General features: G+C 39.4%; 1 protein-coding gene across 3 annotated transcripts in view; it reads right to left on the bottom strand.

The window, feature by feature from the left end:
- LOC141009307 (neurexin-1a) overlaps positions 1-19,784 on the bottom strand; it is a 272,300-nt gene that overhangs the window by 30,501 nt on the left and 222,015 nt on the right. For all 3 annotated transcript variants that reach the window (XM_073481851.1, XM_073481849.1, XM_073481848.1), the window contains 3 exons: positions 16,038-16,209; positions 9,309-9,398; positions 7,568-7,887 (listed from right to left, as the gene is read on the bottom strand). In XM_073481851.1, the coding sequence (XP_073337952.1) occupies positions 7,568-7,887; positions 9,309-9,398; positions 16,038-16,209 (582 nt within the window). The remainder of the gene's footprint in view (positions 1-7,567; positions 7,888-9,308; positions 9,399-16,037; positions 16,210-19,784) is intronic.

The following is a 19,784-nucleotide window of genomic DNA, read 5'->3' as shown; positions in this document are numbered from 1 at the left end:
ATGGTTTTCAATGGAGACTTTCTTATATTAGAATTCGATCCAAGAGATCAGACAATGTCGAAATATAAAAGTAGGTATGATTCATCCCAAACTAAACGAAGATTGAATCATCCTTAAACTCAAATCAGAGTGTGGTATCATGTATCACAATTAAAGAACCTGCACTGCATGTGTGCAGTTGCCTGAGGAGAGCTTAATACCCGAGATAAGTCTCAGGTCTGAATATTGATGCATGCAGGATTAGTATTAAATCTAGGCTGTGCAGACTTATTGCAGTCTTAGCTTGTAAAACAATAATCCCTACCACTATCAAGACAATCACAACAATGCCTCAAGGTAGTACAATAAAGAGAAATAGCGCATTGATGAATATAAGAGGAGAGAAGCTGCAGACTGAGCAGTTATTGGGTACTAAGTTGCAGGAGATTTTTCACCACAAGATTACTGTGACACTAAGTTTATTATAGTGTGTTTGTAAGAGACGGCGAGGGAGGCTAGTAGGTATCCAAGCATTGCACTGAAGGTGTAGCAGTGCAGCATGTCAAATCTTCGATTATCCCAGTGAATTATAGAGAGGCCAGGTTTCTGCCCCTCGTCTCAGGGACCAAGACAAACAGAGCCACTACAAGCCAGTTCAGCTGGAACTGAAGCATGTGCTGTGAGTGCAAATTAAATGGCCCACACAATGTGTTTTGAATGTCCCTCACTTCCCCTGAATGGCCATTACACCCACCTTTCCTAGGGTTAATTCAGAAATAGTGGGGCCAATTGGCTATTTGGTGGCAATGATGTGACATAGTGGCCATTCATTCTCCCTAGGAACAGGCTATAATCTGCATTTCTTGAATTTCCACCAGCAACAAGGTATAACACAGAAATTGTACTCCGCAAAAAGGTTATGAAAGAAACAAGACAAGCATAAAACACCATATGAGGTGAAATGACACTGTTGTGTTTAAGAAATACCATTTGTCCTGAATGCAAGACAATGCTACTGAATTACTATTGAAAAATTGAGGTTATCTTACATTTGATATTCAAGGCCCTTAGAGCAAGACTTTGATGGTGCTCTTCCTTTTCTGTGAGCACCGCCAGCAGGTCAAAGTTTTTACTTCTTCAGGGAAAGAGCTTGACATGTACTGTATAGTACTGTGATTAACAGACAATGTATCCGTTTGACTTTGGTAGTCCTCTGACTTTTCCCTGTGTGCCACTGCGAGGTGAATAAATATATAATATTGATTGTAATGGAATTTCCCATAGATATTCAAGAGTTACATTTTGTATTTAGTGCTAGTAAGCAAACATAATAATACTAACAGGTAAACATATTGAACATTACCTGCTTAGCATTGGCATGTTAGCATTGCAAATGTTGTTGGCATGGTAGCATGCTGATGTGATGATGCTGCTAGAATGACTGTAGACTCTGAGTCCAGTTTTATTAACCCAATAATAAATGGAATAGTAATGATAATACAGTGGACAGTGACCTGTAGCTCCTCTTGGGTAATACCTCTCCCTGGATGCCTTTTTGCTGCCGGAGTGTCTCTGGGCTAGACAGAGTGGACAGGCTGGGTGCCGCCAAAACCTAGTATCCACCTTATTCCTCGCCCGAATGATACCTTGGGCAAATTATGGGCACAATTTCCCATGCGTCCTTTCAGTTAACCGGAATTGGTATTGAGACGCTAATCCTCTGTTTTTCAAAGCGATTGGTAGTTGGTCTGCTACATTTCACCAAGTGTCAAGTCAATGAGTAGTTTCTTTACCGGTATATCATAAAAGAGAACTAACAATTAATGCTGATTGTTGTTATTGAAAAGTAGACCATAGCTATTAACACTGACTGAGGCGCTCAATAACAATAATAATTCTCTAACATTAATGTTTATACTGCATAAAACTTTATCATATAACATTTTCTTCCTGGAGTATTCTGTCCTTGTGTCAATACCAACTTTAGAGGATGTTCCTGCAGACAGTACTGGTGGTGGATGGCAGCTTCACACTACGACCGCTCTTGAGATTTATATACTGTATGTGTGCTGGCCGGGCTTGATAATACAGAGCAATGCAGGTGAGGATCCATCACTGTCAAGAGCTCTCAATGGCTCTTCTAGATAGCAGGCTTTCGTCTTTTTTTCTCCCTTTTTTGCTGGGAGGGTAACAGCTACATAGGACACTATCTCTTATCCTTGAGTAGTTTTGATTAAGCATCATCTGTTATTAAATGCTATCTTTCTACAGCTCGATGTTTTCCCTCATTTCGTCCACTGGCCCTTCAAAAAGCTGCAACTAACAATATGTTGCTGCACTTACTTTGGCCTCCATTCATTTTGTATCTAATTCTAACATTGCAATAATATCCCACACTTGCATATTTGTAGCAGTTGTGGTCAAATGTTATCTAAAAAAATATGAAAACTGTCTCCAATTAGCACAAAGGAAGTGCAGTGGAGGTCTCTAGTTTTCTCAAACCGCAGTATAAAGGAGGGAGGTGAGTCGCTAGCTGGTCCATTGTTTGCGAATGCATACACAAGTGCATTATGGTTTAATTGGATGTGACTAGGCAGCACTATAGAGAGCAGACACTTCATTAAGACATGACAGTCAGGCCCTACAGTAAGCTACCTCCCCCGCGTAGGGCAGGAAGCACACAGCAGAAACAGCCACTACAGAGAATGTTTGACACGGAACAGCAAAGTGTACAATCTCTCAGTCGGAAAACCTCAAGACATGATCACATAAGGTAAAATCAAGGCTAGGTCTCAGTATCTTTTACTATATCTTTATCTGAGTGGGTTGTACGCCCTGGAATAGAATCAATCCAATAATCCCTTCAGCAAAAGGAAAAATCTAATCACTATTAAAATAATCATTCTGACTCATCAGTTTTTTTTTTCTCCCATGGTGCATTTCTTTCTTGATTAGGGCCAGTGTGCACTAAGATGCTAATATCCTTGTTAATAAAGCATGAGTGGACACCCAGTGGTTTGAGGAGAATGACATTAATGTAATGTTACCCATAAGCCAAGGTCCACAGTATTCAATAACAATATAACCTCAGTTGAGCATTTAGAGAACTTTTTGATAGGGCACCTGAGAAGGCAGAGTCCCATCAGACACTTCAAAATCATTACACTAATTATGATTAGCACAGGCTTTACCCTCGAGGAGACAAGTGGGCCAGAGCAAAAAGACACATCCTAAATCTACAGAGCCGGTGTCACTGAGAGATTTAATTTGCTGGCATTATGACCATGAGTACGCGGTGAGACAGTAGTGTTAGTTGCATACTTTATTTTTTATTGACGGCATGCAACAAGAGTAATCAGCTATCAGAGAGCGGGGGTTATCATACACCTAGGCAAACTGATTGGATTATTGTATCAAGCTCTGTTTCATTTAGCCTAGTATTCTCTCACCATTACAATCCTGTCAATCAGTTTACTGACAAAGACACAGTGAAGGGGAAAAACAAATGCACTTTCCATGTTTGTTCTCTGTATTCAGTTTCTTGGTTTCTATCAAAAATATGTTAAACGATATTTAAAAGGTGCATTATGTAAGAATTGTGGTTGAAAACTTTCAAAACTTAAATTATTAACAAAATCTAATCCTGCCCTTCATATAAAACTGCACTTACAATACCATGTGTAAAAGGTATGTGTGTTAAGATGTCAGATCTCAAAAAAACGTTGCTTATACTGTATTTCCAAACTGATCTAACAAGGTGGTGTAGTGGAAGACAATGCTCCTTTATAGCTCTGTATGTTTTAAAAGTTTCATATTGCTCAGGATGCACTAAGCCATGCTCGCTTTTGAGTGATTCAATCATATTGGAGGGATTTGATCAAATTCCTCTTGCAATTATGCTCCACATATTCTGTTTTTTGTCCAATATTCACTCTCTGTTTAGTTCTGTGTTAGTCTCTACCATCTCCTTGGGGAAATATTTTGCTCTTTAGCTGCTAAATGCTCCAATATGTTCGCCAGCTAGTCGCTAACTGCTACGTCTATAAAGCTCCAGAGAGCTGAGGGAAGCTGCTGTCATGCATCCATTGTTAATATAAAAAACATGATTATATCCACTTGAAATATTGATATTGAAAGTAATGGGCACTTACAACAAGTGACTTAAAGATTTATGCGTTAGGAGTTAACACCAAAGTGCCTTGACCATAACCCCTCAGTGTTAAACAGGCCTATTAAAAGGTCTTAGATTTATTCTTCATTGGATTCTGTGGCACTCTTTGACAGACTGATCTTCATTTTCTGGAGCAGCATTTTCACCAAGCTTCAATGGTTTGAGCCTGATGCTGCCGCCTCCGCCGCAAGTGTGAGCCATTCCATTTCCAAAACGGCGAGCTATACTAGAAATGTATGTGTCCCTGTAATATAAGGCTCTCGGGGTATAAACGCATTCACTGAATTGCATTCGCCATCAGAGGGGAGATGGAACAGCTGGACAATCATTAAAATGCTGACTATTCAAGGGAGAGGACAGTGAATGCACCATCTTTTTTTACAGAGGCCAGACACCATGTCTTTCTAAGTGTAGTGTCCTGAGACAGTAATGTCCTACCACAGGAGCTCTCTCCACGGGAAGGTCGTCACGTTGAATCAAACTGAACACACTGACATCTCCCGATGCACACGTTCTTGCATGCCTCATTCATCTCTCCGCCTACATCACGGAGCAACTCTTTGAGCCAATGACCTTTTTTTTCGGCATGAATGCATTAGATAACACCTAACCCATCACATCTAGCCTTGACTATTCTCCCTTCTCCAAGCCTTATATGCCACTTTAAACGCACTTTTGCAACTTACCCCGACAGTACAGCCTGTGCCTAAATGTATTCTGTCCAAAAAATCATCACAGTATCACCACTAACCTGCCTGAAGCCTCAGTGATACGCAGTGGCACCACCAGAATTTGAAAATCTTGGGGTGGCCACCAATAGGTGACGGTGGGGATGGGGTGTTAGGGTTATGCAGTGAATAAACATAGATATCCTGCTCTTATTTTCCTGGGGACCGGGTCGGGGGTTGGACAACAATTGCATCAGCCCCCTTGACCCCCACTTAGGGCGCCACTGCTGATACACCCCATACTTTTAAAACAAATGCAATACATTTCCAAAAACCCTTCAGGATTGAACTGTACATACACTGCTTACATGAAAACCAATAGCTGAACACATGATTGCAACGAGGTAAAGACTTATTGATTCAACTATTCAAGCAGAATCTGGTTTGCATGAAGCTCTAATGTCAGATATCCACACATCAGATCACATCTAAACTAAAAAAAAACGATGTAAATTAATAAATATCTCCGTAATAACACTGCATTTCTAAATTGCAACGGCCATTTATATCACTTTATTTCTCTCCAGCTGAAAAGGCCTGAAAAAGATGGGCATCCATCTCATAAAGCCTGTTCCTTTCTGCCAATCTCTTGGTTCCTCAGTGTCAATTTATAACACTGCATGGAGCTGCTATATAATTATAGTATATTGTCTGATATTTCGCCTGCATTACATGCTTCTGCAACGGTTCAGGAGCCATGCTGAGTCTGAGAGAAAGCCATTCCCCTGGATCAATATTTATGATTATATTATTTGTCAGCATCTGCAGACCCGTACACGAACCGTTCTGATGGTCTCAGGTCAGAGAGAGAGAGAGAGAAAGTGAGGGGACAGCCAGTAATGTGGGTCTTTATTGTTGCTGGGAGTTTGTCATTTTATAATATGAGCTGTAGCTTGAACAGTCTGCTGCATTGAAAAAAAGAAACTTGACATTTTGTTTTGTTTCGCTTTGAATGTGATTGAATTTTCCTTAAGCTCTATGTAAAAGCTTCAGCCTGGCTTCGTACTGTAGATAAAATGACATCTGTGGTTCAAGGTTTTTTTCTGCTTTCTGTGCAGATAAAGGCCCCAAGGTATTAATTTGAAATCAAATATTCAAATGGGTTAAAGAACACCGTTTGAGTCACTTCTGGACAATGAAACCAATCAACACTACATGCCTTTGAGGAAACTAAAAGGTTTTTTTTTACAAATCCTTGAAATGGACTGAGTGTGTTAATTGTTGTCTCTGTGGAACTGTAAGGATGGAAAAGTTATACAATCTGTCAAAAAGGGAATTAAAATCAAATAATTTTTATTGTGTGTATATTTTTCAATGTGAAGTTAAAACCCACGCCCTCCTGGAGATGCTCTAATCTTCCTTTACCCAATCCGATTAATCCAAAATGAGTTAAATCCAAAATGATTTTAAACTATATTTGTAAAAGCTGATTAAACCCTGATTAACAGGTCATTTTAGTCTACGACTATGCTTCATGTAAGTGTGTATGCTCTCCCTGCAAATGACTGAATGAATATTTGAATTTCTGACTCACATTTTAACTAATCTTCATGATTTCTATGTTCTAACTCAGCAATTACATCTGACTTAATTCCTGTCAAGGCTCACCTGAGTTTCATATCAATGTTAATGCATTATAACAAAGTAACTTTGGCTCCATAACAATTGAAGCACATGTTTGTTGATTATCAACGAGGGCGCTTTTTGATTGTTTGCTCAGGCTCACAGTTTCCTGCGGGCTATGGAGCTTCTGTTTTTGTTTTGTACCAACAACACATGAAGGCATTTCCTGCGTTCTGACTATTCCCTTTGTTGTGATAAAAATAATCCACTGAAAAAAAAACTATTTTTCTTAGTGACCTAAATGAGTCAATGCCATCTTCTGTTCAGTTCACAGGTATTCCTAGATCGTAATGAAGTTCAGTGAGCATGGTGCAAGCTAATTACCAATGCAATGATGCCAGTAAATCAAGTCAGTGGTTACAAAGTCAAAAAATATAAAGAAGAAAACTCTTAAACTAACATTTACATTTTGGATTTTACATCAGTTTCACAAGGATTAAGAATTTGATTCCCATATGAACAAGTAGACATTTCTAAATGGTGCACAATACACTTTTATAGAGCCCATTCTTGATTTAAAATCCATGGCTGCTGCTGTTTTGTCCCAGATTTAACAGGAAGCATCCTCTGTTCTTGGCAAGGAGTGTACAAGAATGGCCTGGTCGCCATTTCATTTGATAGGATTTGTGTTGCATTGTTTAGTCACACATTGTGACATTTGAGAAGTAATATGCTCCTGCAGATGCTGCGCCGCCCATGCAGGACAGATAAAGATGATGGAGGACCTCTAGGATGGTTATCACTCTGAAACACACACACACCACACGGTGCCACATCTGATTGCACGGGGAGAAACACTCGACAGCGTGCCTGTGGTGCTTTTCCCAATGGTGGAACGACGCACTTATTTTCCCTCAGTTTTTAGGTCAGAGGACTCAAGGAGAAGAAAGACGTGACACAATAAAGTAAGACGTTCCACTATATTAGAGCATAATGATGTGATGTATTATATTAATCCATGATGTGCTTAACTTCATGCTGTGCATTGTGGGTACTTTAAAATGGATCAGAATATAACGACGTGAGTGGAAGTCACGTACAGCGAGTCATTTAAAGAAGATCTTACCTGCTGAGGCTCTCGTGGTGTCGTCTGCTTGACTCGCCTGCTGGACGCCGTGGTGGTGGTGATCTCCATGATGGACGTGGACGTCTCCGAGCGATTGGCTGTAGTGCTCGACTGCGGCGTGATAGAGGAGGGCGAATCCCCCACAAGCCGCACACTGCCCTGGATCTTAATGTTGGGATCACCTTCTGCGGCCATGTTGAAAACCTTCAAGCCATTATAGTAGAGGCCCGAAAGCTGGCCCTGAAAGGATCGACTCCGGTCTCTCTCCCAGCCCCCAATCTGTATAGTGGTTTGGCTGTTGAAGATTGTAAGCTGCCGCCCTGTGGGAGAACAATGTTTCATATATACAAGAATGTTGAACTGTGGACTCAGCCACTTTAACAGAACAGGAAAAAAAACAAAAAGACAGAAAGACAGATTATTTGCCCAGTGGCTAATGAGACCAATAAATTACGGGTTGTAGAGGCAAACCCTGGTAATTTATTGCAGTTAAAATGATGAGATGCCTTTGAAAAGAAAAAAAACAACATATAAAATAAAAATACAGGATTTACAAAATCAATGCAGCTTTGCTAAAAGGGCAGTCTAATCTTAAATAACAATAAAAAAGATTAATCAGGAGGTGTAATGTCATGGGTATGTAATAGATTTAACTACACTTAAAAAGGGAACATAATCTTTAAAGTAATATAATTGGACAATTTGTTTGCAGGAAATTGCCTGGAAAATAAGACAAATGCGTAAAACATTTGTCCAACAAAGCTAAAAGCATACATTACATTATGCTTTTCTTATGTTATCTTACATTTTCCCTTAAAACTTTAAGATTTATAAACTTGGTATACAGCAGGCATGAAAAAAACAGGCTTATAAAACGGCTACAGTCTGTGAGAATCTGACTTTTCTAGTGCACAATCTCACAGGAAGCAGGACACACTTGAGGAAATTTGGAAGTATTCATCCTTTTAGCAAAAGCAACCAAGGAAAATCAAACTTAGAACAGATATGGTTGGGCACATGGAAAACCAAAAAAAAAAAAAATTTTATGACAGAACTGTCATAATGGAAAACAGAGAGTGTAGAAACAAAATGAAACGAAAACCAAAACAGAAATGATAGAGCTCATTTCACATTTTAAGTGAAAAATATGAATTAGTTATTGAACTATAAAAAAAACAAAGCATGCACTCAGTTTGTTTTATATTACATTTCCTTAATCTAAAGCCCTATACATATTTACAATGTCTGTTAAAGGGACTCAAAATTCTGATGCCAATTCATATTGCACTCTATTTATCATTTCTAGCAGTTTAAACAGAATAGATCAAATTACACTAAGTACTGTGTATGTACTGTATATGTTTCAAAAGTGTTTCAAATAACACTTAGCAACTTATGAATGATTAAACTATAACTTTTAAATTTATCATTTAGATGTTTACAGCAAAATGCTTCAGTAATTTATAGACATTTTAACAATATTACTTCAGTAAGTGGATTTAAATTCATATTTACAGTCCCTTTAACCTTAAGTTGACAATAAACACTTATTAAAACAGCTGACATCTATAAAATAAATACATTATTATGAAACACTATAAACTAAATTTAACTGTTCAAATCATTTAGTTTTTTAAAGTTTTACTGAACATTTATTTTTTATGTTTATTATTTACAAAATATATCTACAACTTGGTTATGATCAAATTATTTTATTTGAAATTTTAATCAGTGATTTTACCTTTGTCGAGTAGCCATTCGTCAACTACTCGACCAAGACGGTATGGGATTCGCTGTCTAGCAATCGCCAGGCGTTCGTTATCATTGTTGCCTTTAAAGTTTAAAGAGACATTTCATTGGTTACAATCTGTAAGGTCAAAGGTTAAATGTTCATACTTAATGCTGGAGCTATACAACTGCACAAGGTTTTTATATTTAAAACGTTTTATATATTTAAAAAAAACAATATTTACTGAAACATTATTTAAACAAACTTCACTCATTTTATTTTATTTTAGCCAACAAATTAGGCCTATATTAATTGAAAATAAGTGAACTAGCACGCAGATGTTTCATCTAGGTTAATAGAGCTACGTTATCAAACAACCCAAATCAACAAATTTATACATTACCATTACAAAATCTTTACCCAAATATTTCCATCCCATTTATCTTTTCCCTCTACAACTTTTTAACTGGCTTTTAAACTAGTTATATACATTTTCAAAAAGAACAACATTTAAATTTATTGTTGAATCAACCTTTTATAGCTTTAATTTAACTTTAACATATTACAAATGCCCACCCCGTTTATACATAGCCTAATTGACAAGAAATGATTAGCTAATTGCAATACAACAATTCACACATTATACATTCAGAGCATCTAGTCGGAGAGAAGTCAGAAGACAATGTCAAAGTTGGTACATACACTGTAAAAACTTTAATAAAACGGCTTTGACAAAAGCTACAAGTCGTAAAGAAGGAAAAGTCATGAGTTTGTCTGATATTGCCCACTGATGACTTCTGAGTCAATGGAAAAGTAGTTTTTCCAACAGTATTCAAAGAACGAGCCAAATAATTGTCAGGACAGAGAAAGAGTAGCTACAGAAAAACTCCACTCTAAGATTGGAGGGGCACTTTGGCATTAATGAGGGCAAACTCTGCATCACCCCTTTGTCAAGGCCAATAACCTCTCCAGAACAGAAGACTTTCAGCAAAGTGGCACTGTCTCTGAGTGCTTTCCCCCCGGTATTGTCTGCAGAGATTGAATTCAGTCAGCTCCATTCTTCCGGCAGATTGACAATGTTTGTCCCATCAACTATATTAATTCAGTTCTGGCAGATAAAAGATCCGGTAGCCAAGAATGATTCGTTGAAGAATGGCTTTGCGGGGGAAAGGATCTCGAAGACATGAAGGAAAGGAGGTAACCTTGTAACAGATGCACAGTTGGTCTGATGAAAGGTCTCAGAGGTAAGAAGACGCATAAAAAGACATTTTTTAATCGCATCAGCTTGAATTACTGTAGGGGATCAGCTGCACAGAAAGGGGTTTAAGGCTTGTCTATACAGCTCATGGAATTTGGCTGCAGTTGATTGTGCCAGGTTGGAGCACAAAGGCTTGTGAAGGAGATTTAGTGGAACACTTCTCCCTCAACAACGACGTAGAAGGATACGTTCTGCATTACAGCAAAGCCACACAGAGACACTATGTATATTATTCAATGTGGACCAAATGTTATTGGTTGGATAAAGTCTATCTCAGAGCCACATTGTTAGTAAACCACATTTCTGAAACAATGTCCAGTCATTCAAACAATGTCGAGTCAACATTCCCACTGCTATACGGAGTGCAACCTAAAGTCTGCCTCAGGTGTCATCTTCAACAAAAAAGTTTTCAAATTTCCCGTAAAACTCACTTATACAATTAAGTGTACTCAGTATGTTGACTGATGATGTACCGATGTTCAAGAACAAGGTTTGCAAAGTTCTTTATTTTTGAAACATCAGAGATCTCATGAAAAGACCCAAAACAACTACATTTGAGTCAACTCCAACTAACAGGCAGAGTCCTAAGTACCTGTACAGTTTTGAAAAAGGGCTACAAATATACACTTTCATATAAAGAAAGGTTTTCAGGATTTCCTCAAGAACCTGGGCACTATAGTTTTTAACAAATGTGTCTCAATCACAAGCAAATAATGCATTTGTTGGGAACTATTTTCAGCTGTGGATGAATACACATTAGCTTCCCTAATGAGTATTTAAGGAAGGAGGATGGTTTTGTGGGGTTAACTAAAACAAGTTAAATAAACCACAGTGCCCAGGTTCGTGGTTATAAAGAAAAATGTCAGACAGGGCAACCGTGTGGCCCACTGATGTGCTTTTAATAGTTTTTGGACAACAATGCAGCTCTGTGGCACAGAGGTGTAAGTTATTACCGTCTGTGGACACAGAAACTATACTTATAGGATCAATTCACTGTTGCTTTTGGTCATTTCATGGGATTTGTGAACAATAAGGAAAAATACAGCATGTCACTGCACTTATTCCTGAAAAACACAAAATTCTGTGGTTTCACAGTCTTGTCATAACTAAGGATTACGGAACAATATACTGAATTTATGCTTAAGCCAGAAAATCACTAAGCTTCCTCCAGGTAGGTGGATGCAGAGCACACCAGCCTCCGGTTTGCTTTCGGCTTATGTAACGTCTACCATACCGCCCGGTGATGAACACACACCGTATTTCCCTTATGCAAGGCTCCTGGAGCTCTGCACCGCCTAAATATTCTAAGCGCTGCACGTAATGGAAGGACCACACACTAACAAATGAATAAACGAATAAGAAGGCACACACACACGCAGCTGCACTTGCTTTTATTTTTAAATGTGTTAAATGAATGAATAATCCATTAATTGCTCATCATGGGCTTTGTTAATTCCTGTCGGCTCAGTTTGTCAGTCATGGGGTGTTAGTTATGTCACCTCTGTGTTTCCTGCTACTGTGACACCTCATCCGAAGAGAGGTCACATCAAACTGGGCTCTGGAGAACAGTTAGCGTACAGCTGTCGGGAGGACGGTGAGGACACGAGTTTTGACTGAAGAACAGCAACACTCATTACAATGCCATTTTCCCTGATTAAGTTATTATACGTTAATGCAAATTTCATTACGTACACGCTTGTTCAGTTTCTTGACAGCCAAAAACTTGTGTCTTTTGTATGTCTTGTAATTTTCTTTTAAGATGACAGCTTTTTTATTCCTCCACATGCTGCCATCAACATTTTGAAATAAAAATGACAGTTTGTTGCAGAGGAGGGTGAGGGAACTAATAGAAAGACACAAAAGAGTCTTAGGCAGGCGGGCGGGCGCACACGCGTACAGTAAACAGGCACGCTTATCCTCACACACAGCGTGCCACTGTGCCAAAATCCTCTACTTTTGTGCAAAAACATGCTCCATTTTCAAAGAAAGTAGTGCTTTATCTGTTTGGCTTTGCACCCCGTGGCACGCTCAGTCTATCCTTATACTGAGGTTAATTAAGTGTGGATATAATCAAGGTCTGATCGTGTATTGATCCCCACTGTGGGACACCGGAGTGTTAAACAATGCTATCCCCTGGGCTTCGATGCAGCAGCAGAGCCCATTCATCCTGCCTGTGAGCGGAGCCTGTGACTGCTGCTGAGTGGTGATTTGGTTTGGTATGGGACAGCCTGGCTTATCTCCTCCGCCAGACAGCAGCGATTCAGCTGAGCCGTCCCAACTGACCCGCTTTGCCCTCACTCACTTGTTTTCTTTTTTGTTAATAAAGTGGTCAGATAAGGTGGGAGCTTTATCTCATTACAAGCCCTAGGACACTCGCCACATTAAATGAACAAATATGCAAATGCTTCCTCTGTTCATGGAGCCGGGAGAATTAAAAAAAAAAGAGGAGGAACCTACACAAATCTGACTATTATTTTCATTATTCTGCTCCCCTTTTTTCCCACTCTGGCTGTGGTGGCCATTGCACCATTTTTTAAGCATGCTCAGTGATGACTGCTCACACAATAGGCTGAATGGGCTCATGCATAGAACAGAGGAGAAACCAGAGCAGATAGGATGGAGCTTTGATGGATAAAGCTAACCCTCCTCCCCTTGTATCCCACAAATCAGACTCCACACTGCAAGGTGAGAAAACAGGACAGAGGGTGAGATGGACAGAGGGGGCAGGGGTGGACGGATAGAGGGTAAAAGGGACAGAAAAAGAGGGGACTGAGAGCTGAGGGGAGTGGAATGGGAGACAGAGAGCTCTGTAAGTGCACCACGCTCTGATAAGAGTAAAAGAATAAGGCCAGGGACTTCTCCATTATCTTTGTGCGCAGCGAGTGTTCATTGGGTGCTCTGATAGGATACTGCACTGTACCCTGCGGGCCTGGCAGCACCATTGTGATGGTATTACTTCCATGGCCAAGACTCGGGAGAAGGGACTGATTTTTTTGTCGCTGCCCAGCCTTTTGTGTGCGGGCGCAGAATGAAAGCGGGGCGAGAATAAAGGCAAGCTACAACAAATAGAGGGCTAGTTATGTGTCTATGTGTGCGTTTTGCATTTTAGATTCTAATAATTGTGCTAAAGACTTTTAATGGCCCATAAGTATGCAGTACGAGACTTTTTAATGAGATTACCAGGGCAGCAATATAGGCCCTGGTGAAGCAATTATTTCCTTGCTTTGAGAATGATCGCTGCCTCCCATATAATATCCTCCTCTCTGTCTCTCTCACTCTCCAGCCATCATTTTTATCTTCACTGTCTACTCTTATTATAATCACTGTTGATCTGTGAGTGGCCTAAGAGTGGCTGAGGGCTGCTATTATGAGTGCGTTAGAGGCATACATGGATACTAATCAAACTACAGGCGAGCTGAGAGAATAATGGCTTTGTGTGCTGGGGGTGAGGGGAGGAACTGCACAGTAATTGTGATTGGATGTAATTAGTCTGCAACGAGCCTAATAAGGTAGCCGGACTTGGCATTGTCACTGACGCATGATTGGTGGGGATGAGATCGGTCACTTGTCCCCGCAGCATTTATAACTCAGCACTTATCATAAGAGGGAGAAATCTAATATCATTATCCAGCTTTTCTGGATTTTACAGTACATTGACCCAGAATTCAATTTCTATAGAGATTTTGTTCCCTTACACTATCTTAATAACCAATATTAAATGTGCTGGGCAACATTTCCCATAGCCAGACATTAAATTGTCTAGTGAATAATTAACTTTAAAAAGCTACTGCATGTCAATGATCTTGACTAATAGTGTTTTACCAGGTGGTTAATTTCCTATTCAGCCTCGACTTATTTAACTCTGCAGACCTGAAATAAGTGACACACTTAAAAAAGTTAACTTTCTCCAGCTTATGAGCAGCACATGTGTATGGATAATAGGCGTCTTGGGGACTGAGGGCGTTTGTTGTTTGAAGATTGAGATAGTAGCATGCAGGCATTTAACCCTGCTGTGCATTCTGCCATGTCCACAACATGTCAAAAGCCATTAGCTTCCCTTTTGCACCTGAGGCAAGCGGCGAGGATTGAGTCCCAGTCATAAAACCCTCTTTCATTTGGATGAATGCACTGGTCATAGCTAAAAAGGTCACCAAACATTATGCAAAAGGGGAGAGACAGGTTGAATTTGTCTTCTGTTTGTCTGTCCCGCTGCCCAGTCATTTTCTGCATGCTCACAGTCGAACACGTGCTTTTGATTTAGAGCTGCATGTTTTTACATGCGTGGAGTAAATGTTACACTTGTTTCTCCAGTGATTTGAACACTAACAGACATGAATATTGCAGAACAGTCGCATAGTAATAGTCACATTCCTTCAGTCCTCTATAGCTTTTGTCAAAGCCTTTAAGCAGTTAAAAAGTCAACAATTTCAACAAGACAAGCAGTGACATTTAAAGTCTATCTCAGAGCCATCATACTACTAACATCGTGACATTCTACAGGAACATACCAGTGTTGCTGTGTTGTTCTCACAGACGCATTTCCTTCTATGGGAGTTTATCAGTTACCACTACACTATAAAAGAAAGTGCCAGTGAAGTATCCCAGTCATATAATGTGGAACATATTGAATATATTACACTTTTTCAAAAGCTAAATACTAATTACACAGTGCTGTAATTACTAAATTTGTCTTCTGATGTCATGTAAGCTGTGTTTATGAAAAGTGCTACACGAATGACAATGATTATTATTACTACTAACACTAATGATAAAGAAAATGAACACAGCTTCATTTTTTTTTTTACATGAGTAATTGTGTTCTATGCTGCCAATCGATTAATAAGAAAGTGCACTGTCATGGTTAGACCAGATGCTGAAACGCGGCCGATCATCTGCTATTTAATTCTGACTAAGCAGCAGATTAATTCAGGTATTCGTTTAGTTTGACTGTGTTATTGCAGGTTTGTCCAGCCTGTCGCCTTAATTCAATCAATCTACTGTATCGGCATATAAATAAATATTGAACTGGCACACAATTACTCGCCACAATAAAAGTGGTAATTTGTCTGCAAATAGTCTATTGATTTGACTTACTGTGAACATACACTGTAGGTGGATTATTTATGTGTATAGGGGATTTAATGCAGACATGTAGACAGGGTGGGTGGTTGCCCTTTTATACAGTTTATATTTTAGAGTATGGGAGCTTAAGTGCAACCTATTTGCATAGACCTGGGATGTTTAACAGCATTGATTAATGTAAAGCGATAAACATCAGAGATGAGAAAAACACTCCACAACACTGGTATTACTCTGAACAGCTGCTGAAAACAGAAACATAAAAAAGCAATTAAAGCACATGCCAAGTCAACATAAAAACATCCTAACAGATAAGGCTTTAATAGTTGGCTTGATAATCTCTCGGTCATTTTATTGCCTTTAAGCGGCGGCTGATGTAATTAAAGGCAGAGCGGGTGACTCACCTGTAGGGTAGCGCTCAATGACTGGCAGGTCATCCACCTGCAGAGTGGCATTACCCCCACTCCTCGTAAACTTCACTATATGGTACTTTCCGTCATTTACAAACTTTGACGTCTCCTCAATGTTAATGTCATCTGTTCCGACATTAAATACAACGGCAATGTTTCCTTTGTCCTGAAAAGAGAAGAACACAGAGAAGAAACGGTTTTAGTGATGATAAACATTACTGTTTTTGACGTAGCCAATGCTGCTAAGGGAATGTTCGATTGAAATTATTATTGGGGAAGGGGTTTGGAAAAGGGAAATGTTATGTTTTTAATTGGCTTTGCCGAAGGGAATAGTCTCTTTAAGTAATCTCTCGAGATCGTCATTCATCTCTGTCCTAAAGCCGGTACCACCTTCACATTATCCTCTGTCTTAACAGACAGCAGAACGACAATGTCAAGTAAAACGTGTCAACAAACTGTTAATGTGTCAAAGTGACAAAGTGGCAAAACATTGTTTTATGTGGAAAATAATATTCCAAGACATTTTTGTTTCAAGAAAGGTAGATAAGAAAGAAAGATAGTTGTCTGCTGCGTCTCGTTCCCAGGCCACCAGTTCAAAGCGTTTGAGTATTGACGGCCTGGGGACAAGACGCAACAGTCAACTACCTTTCTCCAGAATTGCTCACATGCGCTAACATACACGCATACACAACGAACAAAGAAGTCCAGATAACAACACACAGACAGGAAGTGTGACTTCAACATAGCAAATAGCTGTTTACTGCTTTATTCATATTCAAGATCTCATATATTTAAACTTTAAATTCCCTTTGCACTTTCAGTTATGAATGACAACATCAATTGTAACAATAGTTCTGATAAATTACTCTGAGATATTGTGCTGCGGTTTTGGAGCTTCTCTCTTTGTCAGGAGGAGGGTTGAAGACAACATTAATAACAGAGGAAGGTTAAAAAAAGTGAAAGATAAAGTTCACCCCTTCAACGCAATAATTTTCATGGTGTCTCTTTTTTTATTTTAATTTATTACACAAATTAAGAGCTGCGTTGCATGTAAACACAGCAAACATCTGTGTTAGAGACACACTGTTGTGCTTGTATTGAAGATTAAATATTCATTTCAGTTCATATTCATTCTGGGAAGTCATTAAAACGAGAGGATAAAGGGCAATGGCGAGATTATTAAATTACAACAACATCAATGACTTAATGGAATAATACTAATAATATTTCAATTACACAAACTTTCTTCAGACACTCAGATTGTATACAGCACTTACTCTGCATTAGCTGGACCGCCATTTAACAGAATAAACATTATGGGCATTGTTTCGGCGGAGAATCCTTTTTAAAGAAAACCTATTATGTTTTTTCATTTTTTCCTTTCCTTCAGTGTTTTATATACACCGAATTTTATTTTAATTATATACGTCACACAATGGCATCATTTATGCCTAGCAGCTAGTACGGCTTGTAATAATTGATTTAGCTCAGCTGCTCTGTTGTTCTTAGTGGAGCTGGGTCAGGCATGTGTGACCTGACCAATCAGAGCAGGCTGGGTGTGCAGGAGGGGGGTCTTTAAAGAAACAGGAAGCTAAAACAGAGCGTTTGATACAGAGGGGGGGCTGCAGCACTGGACAGTATGAGAAAACTTGTGTGTTTTTTGAAGCCTAAAGCATGTAAAACTAATCTAGTAGTAACCCACAATAAAATTATAAACCTGAAAAAAAAAAAATATATGTCTCCTTTAAACATACAATCTCTGTCCCATCACAGGGGAAGGTCCACAGGTGGACCAGGGTTGGCAACGACATCCAACAGATTCTGAACATACTGTAATAGGTCTTTCTTTGTTAATAACAAATACAATAATTGTATGTAATTTTAGTAAGACAAAACTTTTGATTCTGCATTGTTTTATTCTTTAAAAAATACCATAGAATCATAATGAGACAGGATAACACACTGTGGTCCTTCTGTGTTTCACATCTGTTATCCCCTCTATTAACATGCAGCACACGCTCTTGTTGAGGAATGTTTCTAATCACTTTTTTTTCATTTTTTGCTGTGTACATGCAATGGTAAATGTATGCTGTATGACTGAAACTGCAAGACCCTGCTGGCATGACCATAAGGTCGATTAATGTATACATTACTGGCAGCCACATGTAACATATGTGTTGTTAACGAACCCTTTAACAGCACAAACAGGCAGACTGCGCATTTTTTCCTTTGTGTTCATAACATCAGTTAAATAAACTACATAGTTAACGGTTAAGAGCATCTCCTCGAGCTCCAGTGCTCTGTGTTCCTGTTCTGGCCTTCTGTGTGATGCCGCCATCTGGTTCTTTAAAGTGCAGCAAACACACACATCTATTTGCATCAGCCATTCATACCAGCAAGCAAACACACACACAACCAATCCTCTTTGCTTCCCATTCAAAATACTGCAGACCCACCCTTTTCATCACTATAAAAACCCTCAAGAGGCTTCAAAAGATTCCTGAGAGGATATCAGTGAATCGGAGCAGTTTGTGGGAGACTGAATCATTAAATTGCACGGAAAACTGCCGTCATTACACGGCGGGTATAAAAACATAAGCGTGGAACCATAAAGAGTGAGTCTCAAAGGAAGTTTGAACCCAGCTTAGCCTCAGTCTCCTCAGATCCACATGTGATGGGTATCTACTCTAATAAGCTCTTTTTACAGTGCATGATCGAAGTCCCCGAATCCTACTGCCTTAGCCAGCTAAGATGAATGCTTATGTTGGTGCAGCCTCTCTCTCTGCTTATGAGCTGCAGTGAAAGGAGCATCTGGTTGGAGGCTCAACCTACTGTAGCAGCGCAGCACTCTGCATGTCATTATCCAGTCAGCACAGCCAATACTACACTACATCTCTCTCTCTCTAACTCTGCCATATGCACACACACACACACACACACACACACACACACACACACACACACACACACACACACACACACACACACACACACACAGACTCTTTCTTAAACCCCCTCACCAAATAGACACACACACACAGAACCCGGCTCCCTTAAAGTGCAGGATGAGTCGAGCATGTCTCAAGAGCCAGAAGCTAAAGTTCAATTAAAACCATTTGTAAAGTGTCACACCGTGTTACCAAAACTAGGACAATTGTATGCTCTGTAATGTAATTTCAACAGATTATATAATCTGATGCATTAAAGCTACAGTGTAAACACAATTTACTGACTCCTCGCGGGCATAAACACCAATCAACAAAAACTGAAAAGCAGATGGCTACAGTACACTGACTGCAGCTTGTGTCAGGTTTCGAGAACTGAATGGGCGAGTGGATCGTCTGTAGACGCTGGTTTTGTAGTAAAACCTTGTGTTGGTTGTAATCTGTCATTTCAAGAGATTTGCCCTTCTTGAAACCCTTCAGCATGAGCCGCAGAGACAGCAGCTTCACAGCAGGACTAACGGCAGTGAGAGACAGCAGACACCACGAGCTTCTGCAATCATTAGACCTCACACCAAGGCGGATTTTCACACAATTTTCTTGAATATAGAGTAAACTTTAACATGAGACGAGCATATATGATTCCAGAAGGGAACATTCCTCCTGTCAAGGACTACCACCCACTGAATACATTCATTCTGAACTTTTTAAGTACCATTGCTCATGGATGAAAAAAAAAGAAGAGACAAAAAAAAAAAAAAAAAAAAAACGGTTTAGTGGAGGGACCAACCCAATTAAA

The sequence above is a fragment of the Pagrus major genome, chromosome 15 (genome assembly GCF_040436345.1).
Source record: "Pagrus major chromosome 15, Pma_NU_1.0".
NCBI lineage: Eukaryota > Metazoa > Chordata > Actinopteri > Spariformes > Sparidae > Pagrus > Pagrus major.
The sequence above is the reverse complement of the archived record's forward strand: the minus strand, read 5'-3'. Positions and strand labels throughout refer to the sequence as shown.